The sequence below is a fragment of the Siphateles boraxobius genome, unplaced genomic scaffold, assembly GCF_051911475.1.
Source record: "Siphateles boraxobius isolate OS27281-9 unplaced genomic scaffold, OSU_SipBor_1 66, whole genome shotgun sequence".
In the NCBI taxonomy this organism is placed as follows: Eukaryota; Metazoa; Chordata; class Actinopteri; order Cypriniformes; family Leuciscidae; genus Siphateles; species Siphateles boraxobius.
In genome coordinates, this window is record NW_027509193.1 from 27,612,730 (window position 1) to 27,627,719 (window position 14,990).

The window sequence follows — 14,990 nt, forward strand, 5'->3', positions numbered from 1 at the left end:
CTTAATCGGCTTTATGTTTTCAAAAATAGAAAAAGAAAATTAGACTATTGGACCGTATAAGTCAGTCAGATTAACATTACTTAACATCACTCTTCACTACTTTCTGATGTTCATGTTCTCTTATAGCAACAAATACTCCAACCATCTAGCTGTTTCATCACATCTCTTCCCACACTGTCCACCCATATGAGAATCAATAAATCAATGATTAAGTAAACGAACATGCTAAAAATCTTGCAATCTTTAAAAATTTAGAAATTTGTAAAAGCTAAATTTTAAAACTGCTTCAGTGTTTGGGAAGCAAGTTTTCTTTGTCCACCCGATGCATTTGTTCTGATGTAACTGTTTTTAATCATGGTAATGGATTATAGATTAATGCAAAAATACAGTGATAAACCAAAATATGAAACATCATCAATAATCAACACCAAATAGAGCCATAAATGTGAATGAATCTCTGTTGCATTGATGTAGATTATTTTGTACAAAGAAATTTTGTACAGTTGTAGTTTAGAAAGTGTCAGATTGCTCAGAACAAACCATTGTTGAAAGTATTATGGCAAAAATGAAGGTGGTCACGTTTCTTTCTCCTATATAAGAAAATATGTGCTTATGACATGGTTTACAGTCACACTCAGTGACACTACATTTTTGAAAACCATTAGAGATAATTTAGGATAATTTCTGATCTAGAGGCCCACACTAGTTGGCCCAGATTTCACTGCTTGTGTGTTGCTATGACAACAAGGGAGAATTCTCAGAATGTGCTATGAATTTCATTTGATTGTGCTGTTAAATTATTTTAACTTTGGAGATGCGTGAGGACAAGATGTATGGATGAAAGAACAGAAAACAGACTGAAACATGAGAACAGTCTCAGACTGAGACTGAAACAGTCTCAGTTCTGCAGCAATTGAATATACTATGCTGAAATGGCTAGAGTTCACCGCCACTTGACTTACACCTCAGAGCTTTTGAAAACACTTAGGCTGCAGTCTGATATGTAGAGGGCAACAGAAACCATAGTGGAGTGTGTTAATAATACAGAGAGGATGTGTTGTTGTACCAGTCATGGAGACCAGTGACAGAATTTTATTTTTTACATTATTTGGCCCCCTTAAATTGATTTCCAGAGGCATTTTTTACCCCCACGGGCATTTTTTTCTAATCTTTTAATGTTAAATTCTTCAATTTAATAAATAACTTCAATTGGAATAATACGATTTCTATCATGACAACTCTTGGAGTGTTTGTCATGGTAATGTGTATGTCAATGTTGATATGTTTGGTCTTGGAATAGGCTGCTGCTGTTGTTGGTTATTCTGCAGAGCAAGTACATTCGGGACTTGCTACTGCCAATAAATACATAACACGCTGCTGTGAGCAAGTAAGACATGCTGCTACTGTACAATATAGCGTACATGAATTACCCGTAGCAGCTCCATACAGGTGGAGCTGGGGAAGGTGGATGGTTTCTGAAAGCACGCTGCACTGCTACAGCAAATGCTGACCCAGTATTAGAAGGATGAGCAGCGAGCTCATTGGCTACTGATATAGCAGGAACCAATCAGCTGTGGCATATAGAGAACAATGTGATTGCAAGCAGATTGAGTTAAGGACCTATCAGCCTGCGCCATCTAGAGTTTCATGACAGAACTTTATATAGGGCTGTTATCTATCAAATGAAATCAGTATCAACAAAAGCCATTTTTGCACTGCAGAAGTGGCACAGAATCTGCACCTGAAGTGGCATTTAGATGCATTTACACAGACTGCTAAATGCTGCTCAAAGCAGGCATGAATCCATGTGACATTAAAAAAAAAGTATGTTCTATATAGTATGAATGTGTGTAGTATGAATGACATGTGACTTGTCAGATGCATTGCTTCACTGCCATTCACAAATCCTCCCCCATGTACTCATGGGATAGTGAAGTGTCCATTGATTGCCCACTTTAAATTATACTGGTGGTTTTAGGTCATTTGGGGGTTTTTTTGGCTACTTTTTTATGAATATTATGAATTTGGACATACTACACATCTCACATACTGTGTTTTATATACTATAGCAGGCATATTCAAACACAGTCATTAAATCATTCATTCAATCGATTATTTTATAACAGCTGATTCATTCAGGAACAAAGTCTTCTGTCTTAAATAAACGAGTCATTGAATTGTTCGCTCATTCGAGTCATTTTCGTTGCTGAAATAGAAGTATCTAGTCCTGTAGTATTTATTTATTTTTTATTGAACTGTTGTATACAATCAAGATTACATTTGCAATAGTGCTGATATGTGTGACAACAACCCTTATCTTGAATTTTGGAAGGATTTTTATAAATTTTAGTGGTAACTAAGTACTCTTTAATTTACAACCATGATGAAGAGCCTAAATGGCTGAAGTGACATCTTTAGCAGCTCGCAATTTATCTCCGCAAATGAGCCATACACTTATGCAGTGATAGCTTCCTGTTATGACACACGGTCACATAAGAACAGACGATTTCAATGTTTCAGTTCATTTCCACAAATGGACTAGCCTCCTGCTCTTCATTTCAGTGGCAGCGAGAAACTTGTATTAAAAATTCCCCATAATAAATAACACATATAGAACACAGACGAGAGACAACATAAAATGTGATGCATCCTGCCCTTTGCTCAAAGAATACGCATTCTGAAATCAATAGCCTAGATAAAAATAAGAAAAAGACAGACACCATAAAATGATCATGCATACTACTGAATCTTGCACTGCACAACAACAGCGTGATCAGTTAGAGGTCCTAACTGTAATGATGCTCTTTGTATTCAAGTCCCGTCTGCTATTACAGATCGCTGGAGGGATCCATTCCCATAGTCTTCATCAAAGTGGCAGTGGTCCCCAGTGACCAACTCTGTCCGTTTCCAGTTTTTTCATCACAGCAATTCAAAACCCCCAAGTAAAGAATTGGAAATAACAATAAGGCCACCTTTACCGTAAAGAAATACAGTATATATAAATAAAAAAACAGACAGCATACTGAATTCCTACTAGCAATGATTGACTGTTTAATTTAAGCCTCTGTGTTATTAATGTGAAATTTGTACGTGTTACACATTTAACAAGCATGACAGCTGAATAGCTGAGGGAGGGAATCACAGGTCCTGTTTCACACATTATTGGGATTGCTGTGAGGTCTTCCCTGAGGTGTTAAGTGAATGTTTAATATGTGGAGAATGTACTGAAGAATAAAACAAAAACTGACACGTGTATAAAACACAATCCAAGGTTTGTTCTAAATTTATAGGTGATAATGAAAACTATAGGTGACAAAAATTTAATTAAAGCATCATATGAGCTACTTTTTGATGAAAGAATTGCATGCTATTTTCCATTTCTTTAGATATATTCCGATGTATTTTTTATTTTCATATGCATAAATATACACCACCATTAGTAGTTTACTACCATTACAAATTACCATTAGTATTTCAAAGAAAAGGTTCCAATACTTCTCACAAGCAAAAGTTGTCTGTATACTGTACAGACAGAAAATGCATCGTGTCATTGTCAAGTACAGTCAACACTATCTCACCACCAATTCGTACGAATTTTTACGAGTGATTAAAAAGTGGCTAATTCGTATGAATTCGTACGACCTCACTCATACAAATTTGTACGATTTGTCTGAACCCACGTGATGGGTAGGTTTAGGGGCGGGGTCAGGGGTAGGTCATTCATACAAAATCATACGAATTGGGCAACTCGTAAAATATGTACGATTTAGCAAAAATCTTACTAATTCGTACGAGTGAGGTCATATGAATTCGTACGAATTAGCCACCTCTTAAAATTCGGGGCTGAGATCGGGCTGGAACTGTGGTCGTTGCACAACAAAAGAAGTGGATGTGGATGTGGCAACATGATTTAATCTGCTTTTAGGTCCTTGAACATCAGCAGGGAAACCCTAGAGTGCCAGACTGTCATTAGTCCATGTGGATTGAGTAACTGTAATAATTAAATGGGTTTCATACATTTCCCATCGCCAATTGTACAGAAAAATTATTGGGTAAAGGAATGGAGAATATGGTGGTACAGTAATATAATCCTGGAGGGCAGGAACCATTCTTGTACGTGCACTTTTGTAAATAGTCTCACATATGTAACCGCACAAGTTGTGTGGTCTGGGCTGTGCATCATTCATAGATGAATTTCAAAGGCAGTGCTGCCTGTGCTGAATGACACAGTTTTGACCTGAATGACTCCTTTGCAGACAAAGACCAGGAGCAAACACACAGTGGAAATAGTATTCCTATTTTTCTTGGTTGCTGTGATTTTGCCAAGACGTGCTTCATATAACCCTACCCATAACTTATCCCTAAAAGCAGAGGGAAATTATAGGGGGAAAATGGCATAGAAACCCCTAAAACCTGTTGAAAGGCTAAACTTGACATTAACTGTAAACATATCCCTCAAATCTGATTGGTTGATTTGAATGTTGTTCTTCGATCAACAAAGATGTTGATCCAGGAACATTTTCTACTTGGTGAAATCCCATTCACCCTTTGTCTTTATCTTCCTCAGGCTTTTCAGCTTTTCCTGTTGACGCTTTGTCTTTTGTAAATATACCCTGCTGAAAACCCCTGCATTGCTGGTCACCAGCATAAGGTAAAGGTATGTTTTGCATGCCGGGATCAGCATGGGTTCCTGGTTGCTGGTTCTCCAGCATGGGAAGCTGGAGTGATGGTGGACAGCTATACCAGCATTAACCAACATGGAATTAATGCTGGTTTATGCTGGATTTTTCAGCAGGGATGTAATTAGTGAGTCAATCACTTTTGAATTTTGATTTGAGACAAATGTATTCACAATGTAAAATTGTAGTGTGCACATTCAGTTTGCCATCTGTTATTCCATCCTTCTGTCATATTACCATGAGCAATGAAGCGTTGGAGGTGTATTGATTTGGTCATAGTGTGCATCCATTCTAATTTGGAAAAACTGCAAACGGATTGCAATTGAATTCTAATCTCTTGGGAAATGTATTCCCATACGATTTCTGAATAATGTCTCCAAAAGAAAAATTACAAAAAGTGATCCAAAAGTAAAAACCCTCTGATATCAGGCCTCCTTCTGAATAATTTACCATGTACATATTCTAGATTTGTGCGTGTACGTATCTTGCACCGCATTGGTGCAACTGTTCTGGCACAGCATTAGTAACGCACATGAAAAGATTTGACATTCCGTGGGAATGTGCAAAGAAACACTGAATGTTCTCTCTCTCTCTCTCTCTCTCTCTCTCTCTCTCTCTCTCTCTCTCTCTCTCTCTCTTGCAGTGAAGTGTGAGCCTTTACCACAATGTGGAGGAGGAGCTTCCATATATGAGGGGGAGTGAGGAACACAAGAGGCATAGAGAAGCGGAGAAGCGGACTGAGAGGAGATGAAGCCTGTTCAAGTGGTTACATTCTGCAAGCAACACTAGCTTTTCTGGAGACCAGAAGCTTCTCAATATTACAATGACACTGAGTCATGGATATACAGTCATGGTTCATCTCATGAGCCGGTAAGTAAAAACAACTGAATGAAATTCTCATACTGTCATCAGATGTGGACTCTCTGGCATTTACAGTTAGAACACAGTGAAATTTCCTAAGACACCTCAAGAAGGATGTTTAGTGTATGTATATTTCAATGATGACCTCAGACAGCATGGGCTTTGGTTTTACATGACTTATCTCCCTTCATCTGAATATACCTTCATGCTACAGGATGGATCGATATAATGCATATGATTTCTAATGCGTCTGGGTTACGATGTCTCTTTATGCAACGTGTTCGTGTACTCAATTTGCGTTTAGTATATTTACACATACTGCATCTCGCATGCTTCATTTACAACATTTTTAAGTCATATTCTTTACAGAGTCTCTTTTGAAATCTCAATCCGCATGCAGTTCATGTACTGGGATGCTTTTATTTGGCTCATGAGTTCATGAAAGTTTGACTCTATTAATTTAAAATGGCAAATGAGTTTGAAAGTGGGGTTAGAGACACATGCGGTGCTGTGTGAGGCAGATCCACGCACCATTCGACAAGTGACAAAACGGATGCACTCCGTGACTGTAACCAAAGGGATCAGTTTAACAGACCTCCTTCTTGAAGGACACTTTTTGTTATATTCGTTGGCAGCTTGGCAGCTGGCTTCACATTAAAGACAGTCAGATGTGTTTACAAAGGGATTGTTCCCAAGCAAGGCTGTAAGGCTGTAGCATAACTCACAGATCCTCGGAGCTGATCCGGTTAAGAGGCGTTTTTTCTTTAATTGCATTGGCAATTTTCAAGTCATTCCTAAGAACACTTCTATGTTGAGAGAGTGAGATGAAAAAGAGAGAGGCTCTTAAAATCTGCTTTTGAAAAATAAAAGATTACTTTTGAGATCACTTCACAAATAGTCAATACACTAGCCTCAACATCAACAAACCACTATTTTATTTTTAAGAAATCAAATGTCTTTTGAAATTTCTTTCTTTTTTTCTCTATCCTTTCTCTCCTCTCCTTCCATCCTTCTTTAACTTCATATTTACTCTCAATTATGGATAAGGGCATTGCAGAAGCGAGATAATAACTATGATAAATGTATCCAGGAAAGCTTCACCTCTCAGAGTAAATGGCTTCCTGTTCATTTCCTCCAATTTACTACTATAAAGGTATTGCTAAATGAGTCACGCTCTGTTCCTGCTTGAGAAAAACTATCATGTGATCTTACGGCTTGCATTGTTTAATCAAACAAAACAGTAGATGTAATGAAATTGTTTTTGAAGAGGGACTGAAGATCAGCATTTTAATTGTATCATGATGAATGTCTGACAACCAATTATAGCCTAATAGAACATGTCCACATTTCTGCATGGAGCAGATTAGTCACCTATATTCTGCATACTTTTTTTATTGTTTGCTGGTTATGTCACACTTTGTCAGCCTATTAGGGAGAACAGCTCTACATTTGCGTAGACCAATTTCCTGAAAGCTCTTGCTTTCCCCACACTTAATGATGCTCTTTGCAATTTCAGGTTTGCATTACTTTTCCAGAATTCACCTATTGCATTCTTTTTTAAATAAATATATTCCAGCCCTATTATCAACTTACTTGAGAAGCAAAATTATTTTGAAGAAATAAAAAGAATTAAGGTTTTTTTTTTCACTCCATTTTTTTCTTATCCCATTGCAATTTTTCCTGGTTTAAAGCATAAATATATAAAAATGCTATACATTTAGATGCAATGAATTCAAGATATGAAAACTTAAGTCTTATCTCACACAATTTTACTTCTCGAATGAATGTATCTCAAGTTCCAATTATCAATTACACAATTAAAAATATTAAGTCTCAAATTATATGGTCTATAAGTTATGACAACATATGTTTATACATTGCTTTAACTCATCAAAATAACAATTTTCAACTTTTTTTTATACGTTATACAAGATTCAACTCATTTTTTAAGTCAGTTTCATGTAATTTAAATTGAAACTTTGTTGATTGTACTTAAAAATTTAAGGCAGCAACTTTTTTTTTACAGTGAAGATCACAACCAACCAGATCACAGAGACCAACCAGTCCGAAACTGAATTTATCTCAGTTTAAATTAATCAATCAAATCAAATGCTATAAAATTTTTGTGAACATGTTTCCATCCCCTGTGTATAATTTACTGTGTTTGGGAAAGATAAAAAGTTATGTCTTATTCTTTTTTAGAATTTTCTTCCAATAGCCTGATCAATATTTGAAGTGGAGAAATCGATGCTGACTGTTTCTGAGCAACACCTATTTGGACATACTGTGGGATTATCCACTGGTAGGCAATTGCATTCCTTCTCTTTTGTCAGATCTATAACTAACAACAACATACTAATGTGATCCTGCCATAATACAATGTTTTGCACTCTATTCAGTCCACAATATCATGACATTATTGACGCATCTATATTTTTATCCCCAAACAAATTCCCACTAAGATCTCTGATGATTAGAAAGTAAATGTTGTCCATTTTCATTTTGATTAGCTCTCAACCAGATGGGGACATGCTCTTCATATCTTGACAAGACTGGTTTGTTGCCCTTGGAGAGGTTATGATAGCTTTCTGAAATTGATTTTAGTCTTGTCTCCATTTCATTCTTCGTTCCTCTTTGTACTTGCACCAACTTTCATGATCTTTTGTAATCAAAATGTACTTATTTCATGTTCATCATAATGACTTCTTGAGTCTGATCCTCCTGATATTTGCTTTCAGTGACGATCTGACTATAAAACTTCTCATAAGGGCTTTTAAATCTCGCCACAATGTGATTCAGATTCAGAAAGATTTGTGAGATTTGCAACCATGGGCTTATTCTTCAAATCCCCACATTTTTGTGTGAGAGGAAAGTCCAATCGAACTATGTCTTATCATTTACGACCTCTTTGCAGGGCTCTGGAACTTCACATCTTAAAATGTCAGATCACGAGGACCTGACTAAAGCCATGGGACACTGGAACGCCTCCGAGAGCTACCAGCTCAACCCAGCCAGTGTCATTGTGTCTGTGGTCTTCTCGCTCATCTTCCTCTTAGGGACCATTGGGAACAGTCTGGTACTGGCTGTGCTCCTCAGAAGTGGACAGGTTGGGTACAACACCACCAATCTGTTCATCCTCAACCTCAGTGTAGCCGATTTCTTCTTCATCATCTTCTGTGTGCCTTTCCAAGCAACCATCTACTCTCTGGAGGGTTGGGTTTTCGGGTCCTTCATGTGCAAGGTGGTTCACTTCTTCATCAACCTCACCATGTATGCTAGCAGTTTCACTTTGGCGGCGGTGTCTGTGGACAGGTGGGTGTTTTGTTTTTCCAATTATAGGCTTTTTTATTAATAAATAAACTCTCTTAAAACATTTTTCACACTCTCGCTGGTTTATTTAATTGGGCCAATATCAGGTCCAACAGTGATGTGCACATTGTCCTTGTTTCCCTTTTCCTCCAATTAATGAAATTCCCAGCAGTGTCATTTTCACCACATCTCAAATTTTGTTTTGTGTTTAATGGCATTCTGTGATGGAAAAAATGGTGGTGGAAGTTACTTTTTTTTTTTTTTGGAAGAAAACAGACAACTTTGTCTTGAAAAGACAAAGGTTTAATGTGATATCATACCTTAGTGAAAAATAAATATACTAACATGTATTTGAAATACATTTATTTTATGCTAAGTTTACTACAAATATATTTATATTTATCTACTTAATATAAATATCCTGCAATTGCACTTTTAGTATACTAAATTAGATATAAATAAATGTAATAAATTAGATACTTTTTTTTTGTTAATTTTATCATTTTAAACTAATTTTGTACTTAATGCACATTATTTGTGCAGAAATAGTGCTGGAATATTAAGAAATGTGCATTGTGGAATGAAGAAGTACTCCAAATAAAGTTTAATTGTAATATTTACATCAGTAAGTCTCAAGATATATGTGAGTAAATATGTCCTTAGTATGAAATAAATGTATTTTAAATACATTTTTGTATAGGTTTTTTTCATAGGGTATAGCAATGAGAAGAAAATTTGAATCTATTAGTTTTAATAAATGTCATCAACCTCTGGGACATAAAAGTTAAAGGGCACCCTTATGATTGTACATTATATACTGTCAAGTGAAGTTCACTCTAGGCATAATAACTTCGTGGCTGTATACCTTGACATAACATCTTCAATGTAGCCCCATGGGGTATAAATGACAGCCTAAATGAGAACCTAGCAATATTGTAATTGGTCAGGGCCAGGGTTATTATTTAATTAAATGGATCTTCTGAACACTATAGGAAGTCTTGCAAATTGCAGCGGCAAAGGTTGGAGTTTAACTGAATAAATGTCAGTGGAGTTATCAGCAACCACCCACTTCATTATAAAACACCTCCAAAAACCAGCATCGCATTATTCCTGTCTTTACAATGAAACAGTGAAAAAATTTTCTTTAGAAGCACCCACCCATAATGACTTAGCTAAAATTATGCTAGGCCAATTTTAACATTAAGGTCAAACTACCAGTGACGAGTGGGACCTGCTGAATGGGAGAGCCAGGAAGTCTTGTTTTTTTGCCAAAATAATGGCATAAATGTAACAAGGCCACCTATACGCCATAGTGTAATATGTTACTCACAGCCTGAGCAACAGACCCACTGCCCTCCATCCACCCTTAAATTGTTTACCTTTGGAAAAATCGTGTTAACCTGCTCTTTGAAAAATGGTTCTGGCTCAGCGGAGACTGAGAATCCCCATCGGAAATTACCTCACCTTCAGGTAGAAAACAAGAAGACCCATTCTTCTTGTGTACAGTAACACACTGATTATATTGATCATGTGTTTTTGGTCAAACTCAATTTCAGGAAGCACCACAAATCTTTTGATGAACATTTCCTGTGCTTCTTTTATACATAACTACACTGTAAAACTGTAAAATTTAAAAATGTAATAACTGCAAATGAATTGTGAAATGAGTTCATTTAACTCAAATATAGTTAATTGCACTTAAAGTAAAAACTGATTATATTAATCAGAACTTAAAGTTGAATTATATTAATATTATATTAATCTGAACTTAAGTGTTATTTGGTGTGTTTTGGCACAGGATAAATATAGGAATTAATATAAGAGGATATGTGTTAGTGTTAGAAGGGTTTCTGTTATGTTTCAGTTTTGCAGGGGCTACTACTAGTAAAGAGTAGAGCCTGTGGTTTCGTCAATGATGGGCTGCAAAATCTTAAAGGGTTAGTTGACCCAAAAATGAAAATTCTGTCAGTATTTACTCACCCTCATGTTGTTCCAACCGCGTAAGACCTTCGTTCATCTTCGGAACATGAATTAAGATATTTTTGATTAAATCTGAGAGCTGGATCACTCCTCCATATAGGCTTCGTAAGGGATTGACACTTGTTCCCCGAAAAGTTATTAAAGACATCGTTAAAATAGTCCAAGTGACTACAGTGGCTCAATCCTAAGTTTATCAAACGATAAGAATACTTTTTGTGCGCAAAAAAAACAAAAATATCGACTCAAGCCCCTGCCCCTTTTGTCTCAAAATGTATTGTGCCCTTTTCTGATAATTGTAAATAATAATAATAATTATTATTATAAATATTATAATAAAACACACACACACACACACACCCTAACCACTAACAATAATAATACAAACAAATATTATATAAAATAAAAATTTGGCGGAGAAGTGGTAGGCGGAGTTTCCTTTGCAGCGCATTAAACGGTTCTGGTACGCACTACGCATAATTTTAATACAGAAAATTACATTTATCCTACCATCACCATGCTACTCCAAAAGTTGCTTCAGGATGCGAGTTATTCTTAACTACAATAAAAGTATAACTCGATTTCAGACGCATTCTGAGTGACAATGTCATTCGTTTTTATCCAAGGAATAAAAGTGCAAAGGGAAATACATCTAACAGCTAGTTAAATCAAATCTTAAGTCCATGTCCAACTCTAAATTGTAAGGAACTTATATCTTTGATTTCATAGTAACGCTTTACAATAAGGTTCATTTGTTCATTACTCATGTATGAACTAACATGAACTAACCATGAGCAACACATTTGTTACTGTAGAATATATGTTATTTAATACTACAACTGTTAATTGTTTAGGTTAAACTTTATTGCGATAGTCACTTTAGACATTCTACTAACTATAAGTAACTTTTCAACTACATGTCAACTAACTGTCATTAGAGTATTAGTAGACTGTAGTAGACTGTAGTAGACTGTTAGGTTAGGGTTAGGGGATAGGGTTAGGGTTAGGTGTAAGGGTTGACTTGTAGTTGCCAAGTTACTTATAGTCATTAGAATATCTGTAGGGGGACCAACACAATAAAGTGTATGCAAATATTAAGCAGACAGTCTACTAATACTCTAATGACAGTTAGTTGACATGTAGTTGAAAAGGTACTTATAGTTAGTTGAATGTCTAAATTGGACTATCGAAATAAAGTGTTACCATTGTTTATTCATGTTATGTCACAGTCAGTGCATTAACTAATGATAACAAATACAACTTTTGATTTTAATGTTTTGGTAAATGCTGAAATTAATATTAACTAAGATTAATAAATGCTGTAGAAGTGCAGTTCATTATTAGCTAATGTTAAATAATGAAACCTTATTGTAAAGTGTTACTGATTCATGATAGCTAACACTGTCTTTCATACATATAATACATACATTAAATTTACAACATCAACTAAACTAAAAATTAATTTTCCATAGTTACCTTCTTGATTCTCACTGTTTTGTTTGGTAAAGTAATTTGTATTTAGTAATATTATCATAATTTCCCTATTTTCATTTGATGTGTTATGTATTCTAATAGTATCAACGTATTTTATTAGAATGCCAAGGAAAGAAAGAATAAAAACAAAAAAAATCAAGAAGTAACAATTTTTTTTATTTAGTGCCCTTTTTGGTCCCTCCGCCCCTGCCCCTGATGAGGTCTGTGCACGCCACTGTCGTCGCTTGATAAACTTAAGATTGAGCCACTGTAGTCAATTGGACTATTTTAACAATGTCTTTAATAACTTTTCGGGGCTACCAAGTTTCAATCCCTTAGAAGCCTATGGAGGAGTGATCCAGCTCTCAGGTTTAATCAAAAATATCTTAGTTCGTGTTCCGAAGATGAACGAAGGTCTTACGGGGTTGGAACAACATGAGGGTGAGTAAACACTGACAGAATTTTCGTTCATTTTTGGGTGAACTAACCCTTTAAGACAATACAGCTTGTTGTTTTAAAGGTGTAGTAAGATATTTCTGAGAAACACTGTTAATACCTGAAATCAACCAAATATCATTGCTCTGCCCCCAAAATGCACAAACATGCAATGCAAGAGTGGATGTCTCTCATAGCTGGTGTTTACGATGTAAAGAAACCATCAATGTCTTTTGTGATTGGTGCATTTCTTCTTTTGCAGGTATCTGGCTATCCGCTACCCCTTGCGCTCCAGAGAACTGAGAACGCCCTGTAACGCCATAGTCGCGATGGTGGTCATCTGGGGCCTGTCGCTTGTTTTCGCCGGGCCTTATTTGAGTTACTATGATCTCATTGATTTCGAGAACAGCAATGTGTGCGTACCTGGGTGGGAGGAGCATAACCGTAAGGTTCTGGACACCTGCACCTTCGTTTTCGGCTATGTTATTCCTGTGCTCATCGTGAGCCTATCCTACACACGCACGATCAAGTACCTCTGGACAGCAGTCGACCCCCTCGATGGGATGTCGGAGTCGAAACGAGCCAAGCGCAAGGTCACCAAGATGATCATCATAGTCACAGTGCTCTTTTGCATCTGCTGGCTACCGTACCATGTGGTCATTTTGTGCTACCTCTATGGAGACTTTCCCTTCAATCAGACCACGTACGCCTTCAGGCTGCTGTCCCACTGCATGGCCTACGCCAACTCCTGCCTCAACCCGATCGTTTACGCCCTGGTGTCCAAACACTTTCGCAAGGGCTTCAAGAAGGTTTTCAGCTGCATCCTCAGCAAAAAGGGACGAAATAAGGTGCACGTGGTCCATGTGGCCAATACCGTCCCTGGCTTCGAAGCGGGATCCACTGAAGTGTCTCAAGTGAATGAAGAGAACGCCAGACAAAACGAGAGCGAAATGGTCAACCGCCCACTCGCGGAGCCGCAGGACACCACTATGACTATAACGTTACCCTTCCAGAATCAGCCATGAGAATAAAGCGCACGGCTAATGATGCCTTACAGAAGCCTTATTAAAAAACTCAAACAGAGCCGGAGGATTTCAGCTTAGATCGACATCACAATGGTTTTGCACTGAATGGCAGTTAAGATTCAAATCGCTCTCCAAATTGAAATCGTACATTCAATTTGTTTCTCGTACAAATGCATCTTTGTGTTTTGCTTGGTTATGTTGGTGCCAATGCTAAACAATGTCTTATTTGCAACCTCCTCTCTTTCTTTAGCAGCATCGTCTGTTTGTTTTCTATTGAAGTGTTACCCTCTGAGCATGTGCATTTTAATGCTGTGATGATGACTATTCTCCTGTGAAAATTTGTTACCAATTAATGTGTGTAACACTTTAATATCTGAAGAGCCCTGTGTCTTTATGTGAGCAAAGCAGTGATTTCCTACTGTGCTTGAAGCTTTTAAGAGTAGCCTACTCTTTGATTATGCTCCTCAGCTTCGCTTAACAAGCTCTTTAAAAAAATATGCTTGTATTAAGTACTGTATGTACTAGCTTTTACCTCTAATATTCTTTGCTGTTTTAGAAAGTCTTGCAATTATTTGATTGTTGAGTTTTTTATCAATAACTATATTACATTTTTTTTAAATACAAAAGCCCTAAAAACAGGGTTATTCAGAAATTCTCAGAATACAGCCTATTCCAACAGTTTACTATGAATGATTCTTGTGCCGCATTAAAGTAATATTCCGGGTTCAGTACAAGTTACGCTCAACTGACAGCATTGATGGTATAATTACTGCAAAAGTTAATTTTGAACTGTGCATCCTTTTCTTTAAAAAGGCGAAAATCTGGTTTACAGTAGCCATTTACAATATAAGTGAGTTGAGCCAATAATAGGTGTGTAAAATGTTAAAAGTGTCATGACATATATGTTCCCTGAGATTCACTTATAATGTTAATCAAGTTTTTTGCAAACACAAAAAAAAAAATATATATATATATATATATATATATATATATATATATATATATATATATATATATATATATATATATATATATATATGTGTGTGGGGTGGAGGGTACTCTTTGCTGTATCCAGTGTAGACAGCATCAGTGATTATAATGAGTTGTATTTGCTTTGATGCAATGTGACGCAAACCACTGAACGGCAAGGTGAGGTGAGGTGATGAATAACTATTCGTCGATGACTTGCTCTGGAGGCAGACATATGCAAATGAATTTTCCACTACGACGT

At 36.5% G+C, this 14,990-nt stretch overlaps 1 protein-coding gene across 1 annotated transcript; it reads left to right on the plus strand.

Annotated features, from left to right (window-relative positions):
* Positions 1 to 7,742: 7,742 nt before the first annotated feature.
* On the plus strand, positions 7,743 to 14,721 carry galr2b (galanin receptor 2b). Its single transcript, XM_077213870.1, has 3 exons — positions 7,743 to 7,842; positions 8,455 to 8,852; positions 12,997 to 14,721. Exons 2-3 carry the CDS (start codon positions 8,479 to 8,481, stop codon positions 13,757 to 13,759), a joined length of 1,137 nt encoding a protein of 378 aa, XP_077069985.1. The 5' UTR covers positions 7,743 to 7,842; positions 8,455 to 8,478; the 3' UTR covers positions 13,760 to 14,721.
* The last annotated feature ends 269 nt before the right edge of the window (positions 14,722 to 14,990 follow it).